Source organism: Acanthochromis polyacanthus, chromosome 13, assembly GCF_021347895.1.
Source record: "Acanthochromis polyacanthus isolate Apoly-LR-REF ecotype Palm Island chromosome 13, KAUST_Apoly_ChrSc, whole genome shotgun sequence".
Classification (NCBI taxonomy): Eukaryota; Metazoa; Chordata; class Actinopteri; family Pomacentridae; genus Acanthochromis; species Acanthochromis polyacanthus.
The window spans coordinates 33619820-33644557 of NC_067125.1; the positions used below are offsets into that span (position 1 = coordinate 33619820).

At 41.3% G+C, this 24738-nt stretch overlaps 1 protein-coding gene across 3 annotated transcripts in view; it reads left to right on the top strand.

Moving 5' to 3' along the window:
• LOC110962640 (CD166 antigen homolog) overlaps positions 1 to 24738 on the top strand; it is a 43947-nt gene that overhangs the window by 6176 nt on the left and 13033 nt on the right. For all 3 annotated transcript variants that reach the window (XM_051957971.1, XM_022210636.2, XM_022210637.2), the window contains exons 2-6: positions 21721 to 21827; positions 22067 to 22283; positions 22417 to 22481; positions 22926 to 23013; positions 23247 to 23420. In XM_051957971.1, coding sequence (XP_051813931.1) covers positions 21721 to 21827; positions 22067 to 22283; positions 22417 to 22481; positions 22926 to 23013; positions 23247 to 23420 — 651 coding nt within the window. The remainder of the gene's footprint in view (positions 1 to 21720; positions 21828 to 22066; positions 22284 to 22416; positions 22482 to 22925; positions 23014 to 23246; positions 23421 to 24738) is intronic.

The window sequence follows — 24738 nt, forward strand, 5'->3', positions numbered from 1 at the left end:
AAAACATGCTTTCGGAAACAAATAAGTACCTTAGATGCTGTTTTTATGGTTCATCCTTCCGTGACATTCAAAAAATGACAGTATTCTTGCTGTGAAATTGTTAGATTTCAAGCTTCTCAACCAGGAATATTTCCACAGCTGACATTCACATATCTGTTAATATGTTATGTAGTAAATTTATGATCACAATAAACACAACAAGACAGAGCTGCAATACCTTATAAGTGCATTTTGTTAGCTAATTTTAATGTTTACCTCAAATTAATGAATGGTTCTTATAACTAGAAGTAATTTATATAGTTGAAACAATCAGCCAGAAGTGAAAGACAACCTATAAGCAGCAGATAAACGTTTGAAGGAGCATAAACTACAAAAAATAGCAGAAAAATGTGTATTTCTATATATATGTATATTGGATAAACGGTTGAAGCGCCCTGCTACATAAATCATAACCCCACATTTCCTTCTTAAGGCGAAACCTTTTTACATTCCTGTCTGCGGCCAGTTAAGACTTTCATTCTAGCCTCGGGGCATGTACTTCCTAATGTGCAGCTGCTTGGAAAAACCATGATTAAGTGAAAAGAAATATAATCCTCACAACAGATTACAGTATGTTTCTCAAAGAAGCACCTTGTTGTGAGCGAAACGCATCAGCAGTATCGGCGCTGTTCCCCTCACATTCAACTTTCATTCTAAGAAGTCAAGTGGCAGCTTTTTTTTTTTTTTGTGCAAGGCAATTACCCCACAAGTGATGCTTTTGGCTGATGCACGACTTGTGGATGTGTTAGATGTTTCCTGATAAAACACTCGGCCGTGTTGTTAAGTATTCAGCTGTTCCACTGGCAGGCCTTACGAGGAAGGTGAAGAGATACTTGTCTGGTAATTGGATGCAATACTTAATTTTATAATGGGGCGTCTTAAGAGGTCAAGTGGCCTTGTGTTCCTGGAGAGAATTTCTAAGTATTAGCACATCCCACTGGTGTAATTTAAACACACATGCTGACTTATACTCTTGATGAAAAGACGAAAAAAAACCGCAGTATGAGCATGCTATTCGACTGCAGGGTGGTCACAAAGGAAAACAGCAGGAAGGTTTAATAGTAAACTCACAAGCAGCGTCTTACCGCAGGCCCTTGTCACATAAAACTTGCATTACTACCGCGTCAGGCTCATGTATGGAATGAGGATGCTGGTAAATGAACTCTGAAGTGTTTAATTTTGAGTAATGATGAAGCTATAGGCCATTATGCTGCCATTCATTCCCCCCCTTAGTACACGTAATGGATGCAGAAGAGATGACACATCATTTCCTCATATAATGATAGTGATTTCATTTGGGGTCAGACGGCAGAAGACCTGACAGTGAAAAATGATGAATTCTTCAGCAAGTGCAAGTTTCAGGACATTACGAGCACAGCAGCCTGGATTTTCTACTCTTTTGCAAGGAAATCTCAGGATTACCTGTTTTATTGTGGCGGGGCTTGCCAGGATGCGCTCGTCTATAACAGATACTCCAATCCAAGACACCCATCACAGCCACGGTTTGTTCAGACTGTAATGGTTCCTAGTGGGTTTCTAATAATTGGACAATTTGGTTACCTTCCTGCTCAGGGCCGCATTACTCCAGATATCATGCTTGAATGGACGCACTTCTTATTGTAATGCCTTGTGTTGAATTCATTTTCATATCTCAGGTCATTACAGCTGCTAATATGCAGGGTTTGTATTGCAAGAGTAAAGACAGTGAAGGAGGGTACTTTATATGTTGTTGGTTTTTTGTTTTTAATGACTCTTTACTTGGATAAACAACCTTAGCATGCTAGCATGCTAGCATGTTAACATGGGCACTTCAGCTAGTCATTAATTTAAGTATTGGACAAACTGAGCTGATGATTACATTGTATGGAAAGAGAAGAAGTTAATCTTTACTCGATGTGTGCTCATTTTTCACTGTGGAATAAACTTCTGCTTCTCTATGGAAACAGCCCAAACATGGCGAGAAGTAGAGAAAACTCAAAAATGTATTTTGGTCAACATAGCAATGGAATAATGCCATAAAACAGAAAAAATATTGTTTAACTTCTGTATTTATTTTAGAAAAATTGAAAACACTAACAATTTTTTAAAAAAATGGTAGCATCGCTCCAAGTCGCCTCAGGTGTTACCAATCCTGGAAAAAAGAAATGTTGGCTGTATATAGTATAGATATTTTAGAACTTACATCTTTAATACTTTTCTCCTTTCTGCCCTGTCTAAACACATCCTGCAGTTTAGTCCAGGTTAGCTGACAATTTTGGATTTTTTGTTGGATGACTGTTGGTTACAACTGAATCACTAAAGACTTTCTCCTTGCACTGAGGAGTGCAAAATTATTTTGTTTTTGTTTTTTACAGAATCTGGTTAGAACAAAGTGTTTAATTTTGGTGAATTATTTTAAATGTAGAATGAAGCAATATTGATAAAATATCTCAATTTTAAGTTTAAATTTGATTAAGTTTTAAATTGAATAGTTCAAGGGCTGCTAGAAACTACAAAATCTAATCATTCTTTCTCTGTTTACAGTTTTTGGCTCTATTAAATGTTATTTCGATGATTTTCCAAAGCCCTTCAAACCCCTCTGGCGGGTTTTAGGGTTCAGACGGTTAGTCTTATGGTTACTTTCTTGATTAATTGGCAAGATAATGGTCAAGATGAAATCAGAATTTCCCATTTCCTGCTGTACCAGGAGCCAAAGATACTGGATTTAAGGCAGTAAAAAGCATCACATCTGTGCATTAGAGGATCATTAAACGTTCAATCCACTCAGCCTTTGAGGACACATGCCGGTCAAGTGCTGGTCAAGTTACAACTCTGTGACGTCAGATTAGCAATTCTATGGTGTTTTTGTTCCGGAGCTCAAATGTCTGCATAAAATTTCACGGCTATTTGTCGAGTAGTTCAGTAACTGACTGGGCCAAAATGGTGGACCAACTGGCAAACCAACATTGGATTCCTCACATCTCCTAGCAGGACCAAAAATACATTCACATCATAAATTTGCAAATACAGGCAGCACTGGGATCTTAATTATCAGAGGTGTTTTTGTTCTGTTACAATTTACCGTCTTTTCTGGACTTTCAGGGGAGCTTTCGCCCCGGAGCTGCTGCTTTTGTCTGACCCTGCAGAAGAAGCAGCTCATTGCTTCAGAGGACTTTGTGAACAGCAAGTTGACTCAGTTTGCTTGAAGGGGGAAAGTCTGCGCAGAGCATTTCCACGGAGACTTTTACTCCTGAGCTCTTTAGGCCACATTGCAGATATTTTGAACATCTTTCAGCTGTAGAAGAGTTGTTGGCATATTTTTATTTTTTTTCTGCTTATTGACAGGTTTTGTTGTGAAGTCGGGTGTTTCACCGCTGCCAGTACATCTCACTATCAGACAGATCTGCAGGGCTTTTTTTTTCCTGCTCGAGATGCACCACACAGGACAAGAAGCAGGAAGAGGGGAAGCGGTTACAGAGTGCAACTGCGGTGTGCATGGTTAAAAGCACTTACCTTGATGTATAGCTTCTCCTCATGTCATGATGGAAGAAGAAAATGCAATAGCCACCACTAACGAAATTATTATACCCTAAAGGCTCCGTGTACCCAAGCTGACTGTGACATATGCTGAATTACATAAACTCGGAGTGGTTATCTCAGAAACAAAAGACGCAAACAAAAGAGCAAGATTGGGTTTGTTGTGACAGTTTTATCTGGTATGTGTCTTTGAGAAAAAGGAGGATAACACTATTAGTGACCTTGCTTTGAGACAAGATAAATCGCCTTTTGGATGTAAGTGAATTTATTGCACATAAGCAAACAATTCCCCCATTTATTGAACACACAAAAATCAGCTCGGCTCCACTGGAGTTCAAACCCCTCGGGCCAAATCATGTTCGCAGTTATCCCGCCATGTAAATCTGAAAGTCCCGAAGTCATAGGAAGACCCAGTGGTGTAGCAGCGCGTTTTAATCTCCTGCCTTTCACAGCACTCCATCAAAGCAGACGCTGGTTCATGGGTATTAAATGTGAAACCACACAGATTTGATGTGCAAGCAGGTACATAATCCTTTGTATGTATTATCTGCATTCCATGTATTCCTCCCGCCGCTCCCTGCTCTGGTTAGCCAGCAGAGGCTTTAGGACCCCCCTAGAGCCAAAATTTGAAGCAGGACACAATTTGAAACCGTCATGCCCCCTTAATACCAACCAGGCCTGTTTGGCTTATTGGAATGAGGAGCGTTGCCCGCTCAGTTTCACAGTGAAGGGTTAGAAGGTCAGCTCTGTCATTACGAGTGCGCGACGGCGTACGCGAGTCTTTGCCCAACTAATGCAAAAGTATCAGCCCTGCCGCGCCAATTACCGGAGATGAAAGCTACCATCTGCCGAACAAATGAAAATATCTACCTGTGTTAATATTTCCCGTTGTTTACAGCATAACAACGCGCATATTATTGACACAAAAGTAGGCGCCGTGCATTGCATTCAGACAATCATAAAAGTCTTGCACATATTTCCATTAATCATCCATTTTGTGTCGGGGAAATATTAGGCCACGGCTCATGCAGCATCTAATGAAGCACTTTAAGATCGATAATTGGATGCGTTCTTGTTTACCCACGTAGTAAAGTGATGGGCCCTGCATCACCCTCTTTTTGTTTTGTTTTTCCTGTTCTTCACTACTCTCTCCAGTCTGGACTGTGAGGAGTTTTTGTTGCCAGGATCCATTTACCTTCAGCTGGGGCGTGTTGTGGCAGCAGGTTTGATTGGTATCCTCAGGCACCATCTGAAACTGTAATATGGGCACACAGATAGTATAATAGTAAACACAACTGCTCCCCCAGGACCAACGAGCTACAAATGTTCAAAGGGTTTCCTACAGAAGGAGGCGTGGGGGCAGGGACTGGGTGGGGCTGCCTTTTTTTTTTACAGGAGAGCGAGCACTTGTGGTGCAGACAGACAGGCGGGCACTCGAACAAAAGACGACTGCAGTTGTGTAAATACAGAAATCTGTTGCTGCCAGCTGGACTAATATTTCAGAATAAAAGAAAATGATTCACTCATTTTGCCACCAGTAGGAGGATGCTGTTGCTCTTGACCTGCATGTCTGTTTTTTCATGGAATATTTTGAGCACGAGAGCTGCAACTAATAGTTATTTTCAATGCGTGCTGTGATTTCAGTCAGAAAATAGTAGAATTATGACCATCACATGTTCCCAGAGCTTCTTGGTTTATGCAGCCAGTAGCTCAAAGCCCCAAAGATAAATTAAAAAAAGAGAGAAATGTCACATGCCAAAGACTGTGTGACATTTCTCACTTGATAAATGACTTAATTGAGTGATAAGAAATTAATCACACGCAGCTTTGATAGCTGATATTTAGCTTCAGTCATTTTTCAAGCAAATGTCAACCAGCCTCTGCTTGTCAAATAAGGATTCACTGCTTTTTCCCCTTTTTGTGTTATAAAATTGATATCGTGACGACTGCTGTTCTCATTTTTTTTGACATTTCTTTGGCCAAATGATTGTTCCCGTTACATAAAAACCATCAAAAAATAAATCATTTGACTTACGAAAATAATCACGAGTTCCAGGCTCATGTTTTCACAGCATTTGTAATGAGGTTCGGCTGCAACATGTGATCATTACAAAATGTCATGTAACTACAAAATAATCTGTCAGACTTCCTGTTATTCTCTTTTGAGTAATGCTTTAACTGTATAAAAGGTCAGAAAACAGTGAAAAGCTCAAGGCGACATCTATAGACTGCCTGCTTCTCTTTCAAGGAGCCCAAAGACATTCAATTTACAGTTAGATAATGTGGAAAAAAGCGGAAAATCCTGCATTTTAAATGTTGGAGGCAGCAGTTTGTTTGACATGTTTGATAAAAGACACAAACAGCAAATCTGAATAGTTGACTCTGCATATCTATTAATCAATGACCTGTCTGTCATTACTTATTTTTGCTGTATGGCTTTAATGCTATTGCTGGCTATTAATAAAAATGATTACATATGTTCCATCTTTAATCCAGAGAGCAGACACCCTACAAGTCAGTCCTCCTCCAGTTGGCTCAGTTGCTTGGGGCGAGACAAGCTGGCAGGTTTATGGCCTGTATGCATAAAAAAAAAGCCTGATACCTCCTGTCTGATGTGATACCTCTTGAAGAGACCTGGTGAGACGACGAGCACTTTGATGTCAAGGAGGTTGTTTTGAATGTGTGAGGAATATTTTAAAGCTGCCTGTTAACACGTCTGACTGGACAGGGGTGAACCCCCCTCGCTTTAAGAACTTGAGTTCTCATTTCTCAGATTTACGGATATCAGTTCAAACTCTTGAGTAATTCAAAGGGCACTATATTCATTAATGCAAAACGTTTCCCCACTGCTGCCTTCATCTGGAGTATCACACCATCTGCTGCACCTCTTTAACCCTTCTATTGGTTTTACCAGACTGTAAACGTTTATTTTATCATCAGTGCAAGTACATTTTAAGTCTTAATTGGGCTGATTTTACTTCCTGTGATTGCTGAAGGAAAAAAAGTCTGTAATTTTAATTACTTTGGCTATAAATAGAGTTTTCAAACAGCGAGCCCTACCCTCCGAGAAACCAGTGCATTTATCTGCGACTCATCTCCAGCGCAGAAGAAACACAAGGGAGCCATAGGAAGCATGTGATCAGATACCTGCTATCAAAGCTCTGCTAAACTCAGATGCATGCAGCCGAAGTTCTGTGAGTTTAGCTGAATCCAGAAAAATATACAGTAGGAACAGGAGTCTGAGCTACAGATGGTGTTTTCAGGACATGTGTTGCCTCTCATGTTCTTTTCAGCCACACACCCACGGTGTAAATGTTGGATTCAGTGTGTAGCGTGCCTCATCATCTGTGGTTTTACCTTGTAAAAAGCAGCAAAGTGTGCTTCATTAGTGAAACAACTGGCAGGGACCAACCACAGATAAAAAAAAATAAAAAGCTTTGGATTTAGCTCAACTTTACACCCAAAAAAAGAGTCTTAGAAGTGTTGCGGCAACTGCAAGATTAACTAACTTGAATTGAAAGCCTCTGTGATTAAGAGCGGAGGCATGCTCATCATGAGGACAAATTCAATAACGCTTGTAAGATGCTCCAGTTTATTAAAGTTTGAAGGCTCCTTGCCATATGAAAACGTTATCACATTTAAATTACTCCGAAATAATTAAGAATGAATGACTGTTTCCTAATCGTGTCTGAATTAAGAGTTAGTAGGCCTCAGCCTTGCCATCCTCTACACAAAACCAACATTTCAAATAAACTCGTGAGCGAATATTTTAAGCATCGTTTGGTGCTTTTAGACATGGTAGAAAATTTAATCAGAATAGTGAATTGCACTTGAGAGCAGAGTAAATATTTATTTTAATACTTTAGATCTATTTAAATGAAAACAAGGCATAGAATTAATTCTTGTGAGGTTGGAGGTCTTTTGTTTTTCGTCATTTCAAAAAAGTTTTAAACTTCATATTGACCCATCATCATCCACAGATGGCCAGGAGAAATGTAACTTTAAAGGTTGTGTCTGATGATTTCCGCATGTCACAACCCTAATTAAAACGAGCTCTATCTGTGTGGCAGATGGATTCAAGTTGGGAGCACCCTCGTTTTCCATTTTAATACGTAGGAATGATTTGATATTCCCTTTTGCCCCATAAACTAGCAATTTGCTAGCAGGCTGAGTCTATTTTTAGGAGATGACTTTAAAGGTAGAAGAGATCGGGGGGTTTGCGTGTTGGAGGGCTTTAATATCCTCACATTGATGGAGTTTTTAAAAGTCGTACCTGAGAAACATCTTGACAGAGTCAACACTTCCAGATCCATTAGCTTCTGATCGTGTCTGGCGCTGACGGGAGACCTACAAAGTCTGTTTTGCTCATTCATAACCGTGACACTTGGGTGAGCTAATGTGAGCTCTTTCGGAAACAGAAGAATGAAGTCACTACCAAACTGTTAGGCACCAAGTTGCATTAGTGAAGGGTTAATGGATAAGTAGGAAGCGGTGGATCTGTGCTTTGTTAATGGCCTAATGTTGCCTTTTAATGGTACGTCGCTAATGGGAGTTCACTGGTGGATGTTTGGAGTCAGTGAGCTCTCGTATGATCTGCCCCAAGTCTGCCCACAGGCATCTCACAACCACTTCTCCCCTCAGGCCCCGCGGCCTGGGCCCCTCAAATACATAATTCACGACATAATGGATGTGATTTCTGAGTGCACTTACCACCCGATCACTCCAGCCGGCTGTGATCTTAAGAGCCGTCCCCTGCACCCGTGCAGCTCATCTGCTGACGCAATTTATGACATTTTTAAAGAGGTTTTTACGGACGCTCGTGTGGTCGAGTGTGTGGAGGAGAACATTTCAAAGACTAACGATCATGCCACGAGATCAATTTCTAGGAAACCTTATGGCAAGTCATTTAGTGTGATAATCACCCTTCTTGTAATGTGCTTTTATCTTCCCCCATCTCCCACGCCCAGAGCAAAAACGTAACAAAATGACTCCAATACTGCCAATAATGTGAGTCATGCATCAAAGTATAGGTACTTATACACAGATATTCTCTATGAAAAGGTGCGTATTTGTTTTCCATCTTAATGTTATAGTCATAGGGGTGGTAAATTAAGCGGTGTTGGGCCACCACATGCTGCCAGAACAGCTTCAAAGCACCTTGGCATTGATTCTGTAAGTTTGAACTCTACTGGAGGGAAGAACACAAATCTTTTAAAAGATATTCGCTCATCTGGTGTTAACACGTCTCTCCAAATTCTCCCATAGATGTTCAGCGGGGTTTAAGCCACGGACGTTACTGACTTAATTGTAAATTGATTAATTGCCATGAATAATTTAACTGATTAAAAATGTATGTCCGAAAATGTATTCTACATTAGCTTTAGTACCTGAATACACCACCAGGCTGTCATTGTTACTCTGCCAAGGAGGTGGAGCCTCGGCTGAGTTATGTGACGGTCGCAGTTGGTTTGTCTGTTTTTCTGTCTGTTTGTTCGCAACAGATTTAGATGAACCCTTCAGGGAAGCTCAGAAATGACACAAGGACCAAGTGATTAGATTTTGGCAGTGATGCAGCTTATAGTCTGGATCCACGGATTTGTTAAAGGTTTCTGTATCATTGCCAGATAGTGGCATGGTGTCACTGTAACCATGACAACAAGTGAACACTACGGCAGCTGCATACTGACGATGACATGATTGCGATCCTACTAGAAATCAACTGTTGCCGACTTATCGGCACTTATCTGTTGGAAATGATACAAAGAACAAATGATTAAAATGTGAGGGTGTTTCTGTGTGTTTGAGTCCCATTAATTCCCTCCGCCTGCTACATATTTAGGTCATGCGATTTGCTATCCGTACATAACGTACACATGCATAACACACTCCTGTGTTCAGCGCAAAGTCATTTTGTGTGTGGGTACATCCGTATTAAATGGACACAGTCTACAGTGCCGTGATTTCTGCCGCAACTTTTTTCAAGATTTCATCCGTCGGAAATAAGACGACTGAGCAGCCTTGGTGAAGTACTACGCTCTCTGAGTGCTTTTCTTGTTTAACGCTGTATTTACTCGAGGAGGCCTTCACTCAGATTACTCGCAAATCTGTGTAGGCAAACAGAAAGCATTATGGGAATTTAGCTAGTAAAGTGCCACCATGATGGTTGTTGCCTCCCGGCTGAAGCTCCTGTTTTATAGGCGAACTAAAGTGCACTGCAACTGGTGATATCGACCATAGTGAATGATTTTGATGTCCACTGAGTTCATTTCATGCTACTAATTAATCAATTATTGATTGATAAGGCTGCCAATTGTTGATTAAGAAGATTATTCAAAATGTGCACCCCTAGTTGAGATCTGTTACGGTGAAAGCCACAGCAGACGATTCATATCATTTTAATGTCCATCTAACCGTTCAGCGACCCTTCGTGTCCTATGAATGGGGCCATTGTCTTCCTGAAGAGACAACTCCCATCAGGATGTTCCGTCTTGGGATAAAGGTGATCACTCAGTACTACTTTGCATTGATCTGCAGTGACCCTTCCCTCTAAATGGGACAAGTGGACCCAAACCGTGGCAGCAAAATGCCCCCAACGGTGTAACTGAGCCACCCGATCCCTTCCCTGTAGGGGTCGAGGGTTCAGGTTTTCTCCTTAATTTGTCCCCCATCTGTATTTTATTAAGCCTTATGGAAACATTTATGCTTCTTTTAACTACAACAAAAACGTTTCCTTCCCTTTTTTTTAATCCCAGATATTAGTTTTGTGATAATTCCTGGCTGAGCGGTTTAAGCCAAATCAAAGTGGGTTTGTTTGCTTTGATCACCCTGTCAGCATCTTTAAAGTGAGAGAGCATCCTTTAAAGTGACTTGAGCATAATTTATTCAAATACTTGACAATGGCTTTCCTTTTAAATTCTCATATTAAACTCACTCATTAATCAAAGGGAAAAATGAAAGAGATTCTTGGGTCTGTTGCAGAATAGTTGCGAAAGCTCTAAATGTTTGTCTCTTATGATCTGGCATCAAAGCTTGAATGATAGTTTGTTAATGAGTCACAGAATCAGATTTTTTATATGCATACATATATTGCACTTATACACAGACTCGTATTCTGCACAACTCTAATGTGCAGGATTTGTCTGCTGGAAATTAATGACACAAGGTTTTGGCAATCTACCTGGCAGTTTGAGGTCTATTTACTTGTTTGGCTCTATGTTTTTCTCATTACCTGGGATAATGGGTCAAACCCAGACAATGTGACAACATGTTGAGCTATTTCCACTGAGTGAAATTTAATGGAAAACTTTGCTATCTAAAACATCGACGGGAAATATCCCATTTTTTTCTCTTCCCGTCCGTCAGACTCGCATACTTTGTTCATTACTTAAACAGAGTGAAACGGAGTGAAAACGATTGTCCTTAATGGACCAGAATGCAACGCAGTCACAAGACGTCCTGTGTTTTGAGCTGTAGAGCAGGACATGCATCTTCCTTTGGGCTTATTATTTCAGCGCGCACGCTGTTTTTCTCTCTCCGCCTACGTGAATAACCCGCAGCTGATGCAAAGTGTTTGCACCTGTTCTCTGGGGATTGTCAACAGGTATTCTGGGAATTGTAGGAAATCAAAGAAGCCTGAGCAAACAAGATGTGATATGAGTCACGTACTGTTCCCCCAGAAAGTCACTCTTAAATTAACACCCACAAAGCAATTTTAAGAAACAGAAAAACGGATCTGAACTTGGTTTGGCTTGATAACATAAAAATTTCAAGATTAAATGATTAAAGTTTGTTTTGCACAGCAGTGAAAAGTGCCTCTTAAACCACACAGATCTATGCAATGAAAGATTTTTCCTTAACAACACAATGTTTTCTTAAGGGACGCTGGCGTTAAATGCACAAGCAGCTGCAAAACCACCTGAAAAACAAAATAAATCTCTTCCTCCTTCTCGGGCCCTCCTTGCTTGCTTTGTCCTCTCATCTCAATCCCCGATGAAAGGCAGAAGCAGCAACCTGATCCCTCAGCAGCAGGTCTCCACAGGTTCTGAGGCCTCCGTGGGACAAATCTGAAACCCGAGAAAATGGAGCCAGCATTTCCAGACACAAGGCAACAATAGGTGCTCGACAGGTGATACTGCAGGCGATGCATTAGCCCTGTTCCCTCCCGCCGTAGTCTGGAGGTGTCTGTTGACCACACATGACACGGCAAATGAACATTGTTTTTCCTTGCTTGAGGGGGAAAGGGAGCAATCTGTGTTGCTCTGGAAAATATATGCTTTTCTCGGTATAAGCTGCATTTTCTGTCTGCTGAGAGAGCAAGCAAGTCAGACAATTCACCGCTCAGAAAGTGTAAAGATGCATGAAGAGCCCCGATGAGAGTTTGGAGCTTTTCTCCTCTGTGCCTTTGCAGTCTCATGTTTTGTAAACCCTCTTACACACACATTAGAGCTCCTGAATAACATGCAGAATTATCACGAATTCTGTGATTGGGTGTTTTTGTTCGCCAGGCGTGAATGCTTTTGTTGGTTTTGGAGCACAGTGGTCCAAAAATGTGTCCATGCTGCCGGGGTGAAGGAGGGGAGCCATTATGCTTAATAGACTCAGGCTAATAATGCTGTGTGTTGTACACTCTACATAATTCTCCATTTGCTGTCCGTCCTCTTCCTTAGCTGAACACAGGCTTGTTCTGCCCCGAGGTGATAGACATGGCTCTGCTCTCAGTGCAGGCTAGGAAATTGTGAGGGGATTTATTTATTTATTTTATTTTTTTGTTGCACTCCAGTTTATGAGATCCTGTTTATAACAAAAAGTCAGTTGCAGAGCTGAAGCAGTCAGTTGATTAGCTGATTAGTTGGTGAAAAGAAAATTTGTGAAGATGTGCTATTTGTAAGCTGAACATGTTGGTGTTCTGGTCTGTTAGTAGGACAAAACAAGACATCGGCTTATACTACAGAAAATCCTCAATTTAACCAGAACCAGCGAATGCTAAATATAATTGATTGGTCAATTAGTCAGAGATGTGTTTGGTTCATCAAAAGTAAAAAAAAAAAAAAATCTGTGAAAAATCCCATTTACTGTATGTCATAACCCACTGCAATTCCTTTATTCTGCATTTTTTGCTCAAAACTCTTAAAATAATCCAACAAAAACAGCCAATATTCACGATTATAGAGTCTGATACCAGTACGAGTGGCAGATTATTTTTCATGGTAATTTCTCTTACAGCTGATCGATTAATCAGTTGTTTTATGAAGATAAATATTTTACAAAAGGTGTTAGCTGAAGAGGTTTTCAGTTATATCAGTGTTTGAAGTGGATAAATTCTTTAAAGGTTTTTGAGCGCTACCCTTAAAAATGATGCCTTGTCTAAACGCCGCACAGAGAGGATACTGTTGTTTCTGATAAGTGTGAAAATAAATTGGCCTGCTGTTCTTGAGACTAATTTCCCATTCCAGTATTTTTTTCGTCACATGGCCATGCATCAATTCAGTGTTATATTAATGTCAAACAATATCACACTCTCTTTTCTGTCATAAAACTAATAAATGTGTTGGACTTTGGACAGCGTTTCTTATGGAACTTGTAGATAAGAATCCGTAGAGAGTGGATCACTTATTAAAAAAAAAAAGACTAGACAGGCCTAGTTCAGCTCAACTGCAGATAGAGCCTTTGGGGAACGTTGTCAGAAAATGAAACCTTTGTCCCAAGATTTTCTGTCCATAAATGAACCTTCTCTTCGGATTGGCTCTCTGTGAAAGACCTTCTGAAGGTCAAAGAGACACTGCTGGGCCACATCTTGAGGGTGCTGTGTAGCTTCCTGAAACAGATGGTGTGGCATAAATGAGGAAAATGGCTCTTAACGACGAATCTCAAACCGTGTGATGTTCATTTCACATAATGTGGCTTCTGTCGACCGCAAAGTGCTTGCAAAAACTCCTAAGTGCTGCTTATTTTTGCAAAAAATACTAATTACTATTTTGAAAAATAATTGCAGGCATTTATCAATTAGAAGCACCAAATATTCTTTCGTGGCAGCTTCTCAAGTGTGATGATTTGCTAGTACTGCATGTCTTTGGGTACTGAACTCTTGTTGGTATTAAAAAACAAAAATGCCTTGTATTTTAGCATTGATCGATGAAATGGTTAATTGGTGAATCAATGAGGTAATCAGCAGATGTATGAAGAATTTAAAAAAATGAATAAACAGCTGATCTGTATGTAGGATTGACAAGGGTATGCAGAAACTGTATTCAGCAGACTTTACTGAATGAAAAACTGGTAAAGCAGCTGTCTCTAGTGTTGTTAGTGGTGCGAACTTTGCAAGAATGCCTCCATATTTGGTGCAATCAACTCTCTGTTTTCATTGCGATGTAGCATCCGACATCTTCGAGCAGGGCGTCAACAAATGCACGAAAACGACAAGAAGTAGTAGCTACTGGATGTACTCTGTGAACGCAGGAAACAGGGTTTGTTATGTTGGCCTTTATGGCGAGCCATTCATGATGACGGTGCTGTTAGAGAGTAAAGATGGCTACTAACAAGGCCATCAAGACAGCGGAAAATCTGATTACATTTTTAGGGATATTGGCATCATCGCGTCCGTCCGTATGTATGTCCGTCCGTCCGTATGTCCGTCCGTCCGTCCGTCCGTATGTCCGCATTTCGTTTCCGGAGCATATCTCAGGAACTAATTGAGGGATTTCATTCATATTGCACCCAGGCCATCTCTATGTAGTAGAGATGTGCCTTTTGGAGTGTATGACCTTGACGTGATTTTCAAGGTCATACTGAGGCACTTCAAATATTTTTTTGTTTCCAGGTTATATCTCAGAAACTACTTGAGGGATTTCATTCATATTGCGCACACTAAGCCTGTTGGTAATGCAGATGTGCCTTTTGGGGTGTATGACCTTGACCTGATTATTTTTATTGTAGTCACAATGTATCATTTTGTTGGTCTATCGTCCACTACAGATTATCTTACACTTCCAGGCACTATATATATGGCAGGGGATGTTTTAAGTGAAGCGTGTTTATTCATAGCTCCAATTCGCAGAATCTCAAGGCACTTCACATAGCAAGGTGAAGACCTTACGGTATTGTATTAAAGCTGCTGTCCGGAGTTTGAATCGCAGCGTCTCCCAAAACGGTGTTGGTCCCACCCTCCCTCCCTTTGATTTCGCCCCTTTATTTGTGCACGCACGCAGTACATGAGAGAAGTGCCCGGAGTGCTGCAGCATCTCGCCTGTTTTGCTGTTTTCCCCTCTTCTGCATTTAGTACATTTAGTAAATAATAAAGGAATTACGTTAGAATGCTGTATTGAGTCTAACTTGTCCTAATACCAAAATAACATGAATCTGCTAGGACGAACGAGTAAAGTTTCAATATGTGATTACACTCGTGTATCCCTCTCGATGACGTTGTTTATCAAACTTAGTGCATTTAAGCGTGTATATGTGTTACATTGTTTATTTATTTCTATCTAGAGTTCAGAATTGCATGACTCCTCTGACGAAGAGTATGTCCCAGACGCCCCAACATCTTCCTCCAGAGATCGGGCATCTAAACGAAGCCGTCAGCCGGGCTATGGAGGCCGTGGTCGGGGAGCGACGCGAGCACCCCGAGCCAAAAAACGTCCTGCAGTCTCTTGGCCTGACAAGCCGTGGGACTGGTAACTTTTCTGGAAGTTGCTGAGCCCTGATGCTCTCTCCTCCACAAGCAAAACAAATGTGCGCGCGGTTGCGTAGTGCGTAGCTTGCCCACCTCTGCATGGGCTTGCTTGCTGTGCGCGTAACCGTTGATTGACAGCATGACAAAGCTGAAGCTCGAACTTGATTGGTCGGCAGCAACCGGCGCTTTTTGGAATAACATGGGGGTCTATGAGAGGAAGGCGGAGCTCAGGAATAAATTTTCATATCGCGTCATACTAACTTTATATTATAGTATCGAACTAGACTAACACATTTAAGCTTTGTTAAAAAATGATACATAAATTGAAAACAAACGGAAACTCCGGACAGCAGCTTTAAAGAGAGAAACCCAACAAATGCAAGGATTCCCTTTAAGCAATGAGAAAAAAACCTCCATCAGAAGAAGGCTCAGGGAGGGCGGCCGTCTCCTTCGACAGACTGAGGTTGGCGTAAAGGGAAGAGACAAAAGGACTGCAGATAGAAAGCAGACAAAGAACACAGAAGTGATGCTCGTTGTCCTCTCCACGTTTAGCCAATCAGCTTCAAAGCCTCACAGAGCAGTTGTTCAGTGCCGCTCAGAAGTGCCCACCACTGAGTAGGTACATTTTTCTGTGGTTGGAACACCCACAAAGGTTCAGGCCACCCTAAAACAGCCCACAAATTCCTGCAGGGAAAAGCGATTTCATGTCATCCTGATGGTGGTGCTGCAGTATAACAGCGTTTGGGCATCATGAAAATGGCAATCCATCCGACAGTTGTTGAATTTCTTGAGCTTGGATCAGTGTGGTGAACCAACAGACGTATGGATGAACTCACAATGTCACTAGCATATCTAGAAAGTTCATATCCAACCTATAAAAGTTGTGTTTGCTTCCCCATCGCATGTTTAAAAATCAGAGAGCCGCTCAGCTGTCGACAGACCGGTATAAAAAATAAAAAACATACAAGCTGATGCCCTTAGTTTTATGCTATAAAGACACTGACAGGCAATTACAGTGGGAAGGAAAAAGCAAAATTACAGAGCACACAATGTTGACGTTTAGAATGGTGCTTCCATAGTTCAGCCTGCAACGAAAAAAGATACTGTGAGAGGGATGTTGTGCAAGCTGCGCTGTCAGTTATCCATCAGTGACATGATTACACCCAGAGACAGACGGAGATTGTGAGGATGTAGCTGTGTATTTTTTTTTATTTTTTTATTTTTCATTTTTTCCAAATCTCTCCTCAGTTAGCTGGTCTGGAACACTTCTTCAGCGTGAACTGATACTGTGGCAGCATTCAAATATAGTCATGTGCTTGTCATTGTCAGTAAAATATGAGCTGCGGATGTGCACAGAGTGGAAGAGTTGGCGATAAAAAAGCAGCCTATAGAGTTTAAGGATGCAAGAGAGGGGGAATCTTGGCGGTGGGTAGAGCAATTTTCCAAAACACACCTTTGTGTATGACAGCAGTTCGGCAATTTTTCTTGACAGCAAGTAATAAAAAGTTGGGTTTAATAAATTACCGCTCCTTCGCTCATCTGAAGTGCTCCATCTGGCTAATCACAATTCAGTTCAATTATTATTTAAAAAGAGAAAGCGAGTCAAAGGAGGTCCGGTTTTCTTTGATTTCTTGGTCCTTAGGCAAGCTCTGTTCACTCCGAGAATCTTGCCCTTACCTCAAGTATTATTGATCTAGTTGGAGTGGTTCTGTCTGCCCCCTCACCACTGAACTGCTTCTGAAGTGAGGCTATTTGCCATCAAGTCTTTGTAGACATGCGCCATGGGATCTCCATTCACCGCACAATCCTCATTTTCAGCACTTAATAAGTTTGGGCCCTTTTCTTCTGGATGTTGCAGCTGGAAGACACACACACACACACACACACTCGCACAAATGGAGGGCGTAAGGTAGCAAAACAGGGATATAGAGACTAGTGTGAGGAGGTAGCTGATTTCCCTGGTGAGCTTATATCTGAGCTGTCGTCACCTGTCTCTTCTCAGGGATAGAGGCGCCTTAATCAGGAACATGAAAGTATCTCCTGTGGTGCTGCCTCCTGTCTCTGTCACTCGCCTGTCTATTACTTGATTTACCATTTCTGGAGTATTAGCTAATTTTCTTTTTGGGTCCTGCATGAGAACTCAGCTTTTATAAGTGAAGAGCAATTCACATCAGACCTGACGAGCCAAGTTATTTCGGCTTTAGAGGGGCTAAAGTGCTCATAAATGATTTGTGAAAACACAGTGAAATTTAACCCAAATCTTTTATTTGGCATCCTGGAGACCCTGAAGGCAGTTTGAAACGTACTCCGCATTGTTTTATCGGCTTTAAATGATGACATTTTTCCCAAATCTGCTATAGAAATCGCTGCGTTACATGTGTTTTGAAGATCTCGGCTGCTGCAAAATGTGGTTAAATACAACAGATTTTCTTTCCACTGTGTAAGCTGTGATGTTGACAGTACTGCATCATCCAAATCCCAATAAGTCTATTTGTGTTTCTGTTGGAGTTTTAACACCATCTGCTGTTAGTTATAATCAGGATAACATACTGTGCATGCATTACTTAAGGGAAAACAGAAGGAATGCTTTTTGGTTCTTGTGTGTGTGTGTGTGTTTTTTGTTGCACATATGATATGAAATATTTATATATTTGGTATAGTAGTGTTTTTTTTTTTTGGCATTGCATTCTTCATAAAATCCATTTGGTGCTAAAGGGCAGAGCTACCACCTGAGGGCAAAATTACAGAAGCGCGTTGTTACTGTTTTTGATCATTCACCAGTAATAAAGTAAAGAAAATCTAAAGAAAACACTGTTATCGCCCTAAGTTGCCCCCGTCCTCATCATACAGACAACTGTTAGCAGTGATGAGTCTTGGTATGCATGGTGTGCACTCTTCTGTGTTTGTCAATGCGAAGTCACTCCGTTCACCTACTTTTGTTGCGGGGGATTACCTTATCTCAGTAAGCAGCAGGAGCTTTGTCTTCTGTAACTCAACATGTGCGATTAGCTCTCATTGTGCAACAGTGTAATCTGCGCAGATAATGCCGTTCCCTTAATGCGGACTCTTTTAAAGTTTGCAGAGACGCAGCTGTATTTGAATATTCAAACATGTCTATTTGAATTTGAAATGTAAGGAGAATATTATACAGGAGGGGAGATAACCTTTCCAACAGCAGTGCAACCTCAATATAACTTAGTCTTTTTTTTTTTTTTTTGGCAATTGACTGATTCAGCAGAGCAGGTTGTGCAGCGTGGTCTCCTGGGAAGTTTTCAGCACAACGTTTGCAGACTTGGTTGCCAAGTAGAGAAGCATTTGGATGTTTCCTCGACCATTACAGCATTCTGGCACCAGCACGGCCAGGTGTAGCACATAATCGAGATACTGACAGATTATTTTTGGCACCCTAAACACCTCCCCAAAATGAAATGTAGCAGGGTGTCATCAAATGTGACACATATGCAAAGCTGTGCCCCGATGTCTTGCGCAGGGAGCTCATTAATGGCCTCCCCTTAATGTATTCACAATGTCTCCATTTTCCTCTTTTTTTTTTTCTCCACCCAGCGTGTGCAATCGTTTCTGCCTGGATCAGAAAACCTGCACGTTTCATTAGATTTACATCAGAAAGACAACACATCGGACTGTGGCATAGCTACATCAGCATGCTGTGTTCGCACCAGCGGTCTACATTACCAGTTCAGGTGGATCGGACTGATGTACAGCCAATTGCTAAAATCTAGATGTGAGCAAGCCTCTGTGAAATGCAGGTTCACGTTTACAGTCCAGCAAACTGCCCATTTTGTGCATATGTTCTTGGAATATGCACTGCAGCTCAGTAGAACCTAATCGAATGCTTAAGAAATTAAGTATGTAATTCTCCTCATGAATAAGGGACAAAATGTACAAATCCTCAAAGTTGGGTGGCATTTCACGAAACAAAATGGCTTATTAAAACTGATCAAAGCACGGCTTGATTCTAAAATAAGCTTTTAGTCCTTTATAATTCACTTGATAGTGCGAGAGGAACACATTTTAGGTGTGGCAAATCACAGACAATGAGGGGAATCAATGCAGGAAGTAGCTGTAATTGTACTTTCGTTGACAAGTGACAGAGCTTATCCCTGTGTTTGGCGAAGAATTCCTGGTAAAACTGTCAGCGGCTGAAATGTGGCGAGGTTTGTTTTGTCCCGTGCTGTCACGATTAAATGTCGCCGAGCCTTATTTAAATGCAGGGATTGTATCTATGTGGGTGAAGTGCTGTGGTAGTGCTATGTGTCTCTCAGATAGGTTTTATTGGCTGCCTTGCTCTGCTTTGATGCTCGCATAAGCTGCTCCTGCTCCATGGATGCAGCTGTAAGCATTGATTAGTCCCCTACCAGAGATAAACTCTGCCTCACACCTTTTTGGTGCCCTTTGCTTTCCTTCTCTGTATATTTTGTCTCTGGGTCTCTGTATTGATAATTCCTGATGTTTATCCATCCATCGAGCGTGCTCATTGCACACAGGCGTCTCAGTCAATTAGGAAACCTGTGACAAAAAGTGATTCCGCTCAGTCTGCTACCACCTGAGGTTATTTTGACTTTGCGAGTTTGAACAAATAAAACAATTGCAACATCAGAAATGTATTAAAATAGAAATAAATGACACTCTGTTGCCAGAAATAGATATTTCAGTGAGGTTTAAGGTGTCATGTGCATGAAGCGGCTTGAGTTTTTATTTAAAAGGTAGTTTCTGGGAAGTACACCTGCTTACTTCTCAGTCCTGAAGGTCACTACAGCTTTCATGTCTATCACACAAATAGCTACAGCCAAGAGATCCAGGCTCAAACACAACTTGTGGCACTTAAATTTTATAAAGAACAACCAAACAAGGTACAACATGTTTATTGGTGAGCCTCAGAGGTCACCTTTCTGGACAGATCCAGACCGGCTGTTGGCCTTTGCTTCATATTTAACCGACACACATGAGCGGCGTCAGTCTTTTCATGTCATTTAGCTCTCTTGCTGAAAACGAAGTTTATTTCCCAACTATTCTTATAAAGTGACACTAGTGGCCACAGGGCAAAAAGAAGCCTTACCAGCAGCCGAAATGGCAGAAAACTACTTTAAAAGCAGCAGAGCGATGAAGCAGACATGAACTGTTTAAAATCATATTATTAAACTGTCTGCTTTTTTTTCATCTTCTTGCTGTCATGGCTTTAGAGACGAGCTCTACAAACGCTGGTTAGTTGGGCGTTGGACTCGAATGTTGTTTCAGAGCTGACAGCTCATAACGATGAGTGACAAGTGTCGGAGTGTGAACTTGTTCGGCTGAGTGTCGGGAGGGCGGCAAGAGCAGTAGACTTTGTTGACTTGAGGCAAACCGTTTGATTTTGTTGTCTTTAGTTAAGTAATACATCACACCGGTACATAACTATTTTATGGACTTGTTTAATAGTTCCGGATGTGAGAATGAGACTCGGGTTTTAAAGTGTGGGAAACAAAACAGACAGACAAACGTGTGCACCTCCGAACTCGCCCGATCAGCCTGACATTACATTCAACTGTGTAAACACGCCTCAGGCTCTCATTTGTTACTCTGTCCTGATGCAGACAATGGTTACCATAGTAAAAGTATTTACTTTCATTCAAACAAGATTCAAATGAGCATCACGCACAAAGCAAATGAATTCACTCCAGCGCTGCACCACTCTGAGGAAGCCTCCGAGTCTGATGAGTTGAGAGGGAAACTAAGAGTAAAACTTTTGTCTCAGTGCAGAGGTGACATTAGAGTGTGCAGCTGCTTTTTTTCTTTGTGCATGAATATAATTAGATCATTTAAGAGCTGAATGCACACAAGATATTTGAACATCTTCACTGTTTGTGCACTATTCCCGTACATATCATTGATTTACTAGACAGGGCACTGCTTTGCTTTTGCTCCCTGAACTGCTGTGGAGCTGTTTTGGATTTTCAGATTTATGCCTCCACTCGCCCACTCGTGCGTTTACCTTAGCCCGAACACTGGGAGGCCTGAAATGTAAATTTGAATGTAAAAAACAAAAAAAACAAAAACAAAACTGAGCAGCACCTCATTTTCAGTCAGGCCATGGCAGCCTCCTCTTCCCTGCAGCCCTCTGGCTGTAACCCCTCATTGCAGTCCATTGAGACACTTCTGCTGGCACCCTCCTCCCTCCCTCTGAAGCACTTTGTCTCCATGGCAATGTTTTGAATGAAATTTAGGGCAGGAAAGGTTTTTCTGTTTTTTTTTTTACCCAGGGAGCTGTAAAATTAGCAGAACTCTATAGAAACTGCCCTCCTTGTGTGTTTAAGCGAAAACTAAGTGTTATTGATGAATGTCAGTCAAATACGTACAGAGAAAGGAGGCACTTTGAAGCATTCAAAATCGTAAAGGAATACCATTTTCACTACAAAAAAATCCTGCTGTGTTGGAGCTGACAAGATTAGCCCTTCTGAAAAAGTAACCAGAATATGCTTTTTCTCTTGCATCTTGCACAGTTGCCGGTCTGGAGACTGTGAGCGGCCTGTATGGAGAAACACTGGAGATCCCGTGCCACAATGGAGCCACAAAGGAAGAAGACATTGTCATCACTAAATGGAAATATGTAAGTCACGGTGGAGGTCAGCGGTTTCAAAATGGTGAAATCTGTCTGACACCCACTTATCATGTCTGGACCACACCCAGTCTGAGTGCATGTCGTGCATTAGACCATGCATCTGTCCCTCCATATGACACCGCATGAGGCTGGAGGGTGTGGAGCAAAATGCTGTGTACTCTTTATTTGAACTGGAAGCCAAATACCATATTGCAGCAGACATGTAACAAGCTTGCTCTGCTCTCCAGGACAAAGGAGAGGGAATTTCAGGAGACCTGCTGGTCAAGCAGCCGAGCAAGAACGCCGTAATCATGGCCACTGATGAATACAAGGACCGCGTAAGCATGACGGCTAACTCCAGCCTGCTGCTGTCTGCTGCCAAGTTGACCGACCAGCGGACGTTCACCTGCATGGTGGTGGCTCCTGAGAACATCATGGAGTACCCGATTAACGTGATGATCTACAGTGAGTACAGGCCGCCATAAGCCTAAATTAACATTCCAGTTATTAACTGCCTTAGTGAAGCGCTGCTACGCTTGGCATCAGCAACACCTTCACTAAAACCCTATTCATTAACACGTTTTTTTTTTTTCCACAGAGTCGCCGGAAGGCCTGGAGATTTCTGACCAAGCAGAGGCGCTGGAGATTGGCAAACTTACCAAGGTTTGCCAAGTTTTTTTTAATGATAACATTGCTTATCCCTACATTATATTAGGCAGCGAATCGTCAAGGGAAATCCCTCACTTGAGCGAAGGTATCTTGAGGCCTAACAGAGACCATGCATGTTACTGCAGTAATGAGTTCTTTGAAGTGATACTCATGAATTAGTAAAGAGCAGAAATTCTGCCCCCACCCTCCCACTGCAATTAAAATACCCAAAGGGTCTGAGGGGCTTTAGAAATGCTTTGGGCATTTCATGGTCTGTTGCGTAGAAAACTCTTAAGTCCTCAAATGATGGAGAGGAGCTGAAAAAGCTCATTTGCTCATGTGTTTGGTCATTTCAAAAGACTCACCAAGGTCCGATTTTATTTCTCTCTAAATATTTTGTCTTTGGGTGCTGGTTTTCTTTTCTGCATTTCTCAAAAGTTTATTTTCTTTATTCCACAGCTCGGAACATGTGTCGCAAAAGATGCCAGCCCAGCTGCAAACATCACATGGCTGAAGAACAATAAACCTCTGATGGCTGATGGCGAAGGTGCGCGTCCCTCATCCTGTTGCACGTCTGTTAAAGTCTACCATAACATGACATTTGTAAATATTACATTCATAGATATTTGTATTCTGTCTGACTGTGACAGCGGCTATAAATTATTCTGCTGTGATCAGTTGTGCTACACTCGCCAGAGAGCATGTGTGCACTGTTTTGGTCATTACACAGCTTTTTCCTTGTCAGACCTCTCACAGAATGTTTGTTTGTTTTACGTCCAGGGATTTCCATTCAAACCTCGGTGCTGCTCGACCCTGTTACCGGCCTCTCAACCACGGCCTCCACACTGGAGTATTCTGCCAAGAAAGAAGACACAGACGCACAGTTCACCTGCAGCACTCAGCCCACCGTGGGCTCAGAGCTCGTGTCCTCTCCGGTGACCCTAACTATCACTTGTGAGTCACGCTTTTCTTCTGTTTCTAGAAGAGCTGTTGTAAGAGTAGACTACTCATCAAAAACTATAAAAAGTTAATATGCTGGCTTAACTTACCCTCATGAAAAAGTTATTTTTTCGCCCCAAATGAATGTTTTTTTACTAGTAAGCACGATATCTTAAAAAAAAAATCACTTCATACCCTTTGATGATATTTAATGTGAAGTTACTCCATGTGCAGAGGAGCAGATGGTTGGTTTTGTTATAGATTAGGATCCAGCTGTGGATCCAGGATTGACTGTATATAAAAGATGGATATAGCCCTAAGGCCTGAAGAGCCAGCAGGGGGCAACTAGTCGGGTTGCAAAAACAAATCAGATTGTATAGAGGTCTATGAGAAAATTATTTGACTTCTCACTGGATCTGCTAATTTTTAAAACATTTCCAAGCAAGTTTATGGTTCTCAATTGCTAGTTTTAGGACAGCATGGTGTTTATTCTGTAAATTATGGTCCAATTTAGAGGAAAATGGATGATGAATTAAGATGTGTTTAAGGGCAGGGCTATAACAATAGTCCACAAACCAATGAGTGACGTCATAATCGCGACATCCATCTTTTTTATACAGTTTATTGGGCCCAAGCATTTTAAAAATCTCCATAAAGAGATTTCCTAAGAGACTGAAATGTGTCTTTTTCTTGCTGAGAGTTTAAGATTGAAACAACTCTCGCTCCTGTGTGCTAAATGCAACATCTGCAACCAGCAGATGGGAGCCTTAAAGACTGCAAACAGGTGGAAACAGCAAATCAAGCCCTCCTTGTTTCATATACTTTGTACAAATCTAAATAAAATTACTGAGCTTTAGGGGCACTCGTAGGTAGATTTGTTACCCTCATTACCCTTGCTTCCACTCTTTCTGCTAAACCAAGTTACTGGCCGCTGGCTGTAACTTCCTACACATATGAGAGGCTTTACAAAATGTTCAACTATTTCTTGCAGGAAATACCTTTTCTCTTTTGGCTCATGTACTTCTTGACTATCACAACTTTCTCTTTTGCAAGAGATCCAAATTCCAGCAGAGACGAGACACTTTTGATGATTTCTGCCCTTAAACAAAGGGGAAAATAGATATTTATGCAGGTTTAAAGGAAGCACATATTGTCTGAATGTGTCCAATTTGTTGAAAATAAGAAAAGTTATAAAAGTGCTCTGCAGCAGGGTCTTTTTTTAACACTCTGAAAAACACTGTGGTCACACTGTTTAATACCAGCTAGATCTGTTTAAGATTCTTCTTATTGGTGTCTGTGCTTTTTCACCCAAGTGCATGAAAAGCAGCTTTTT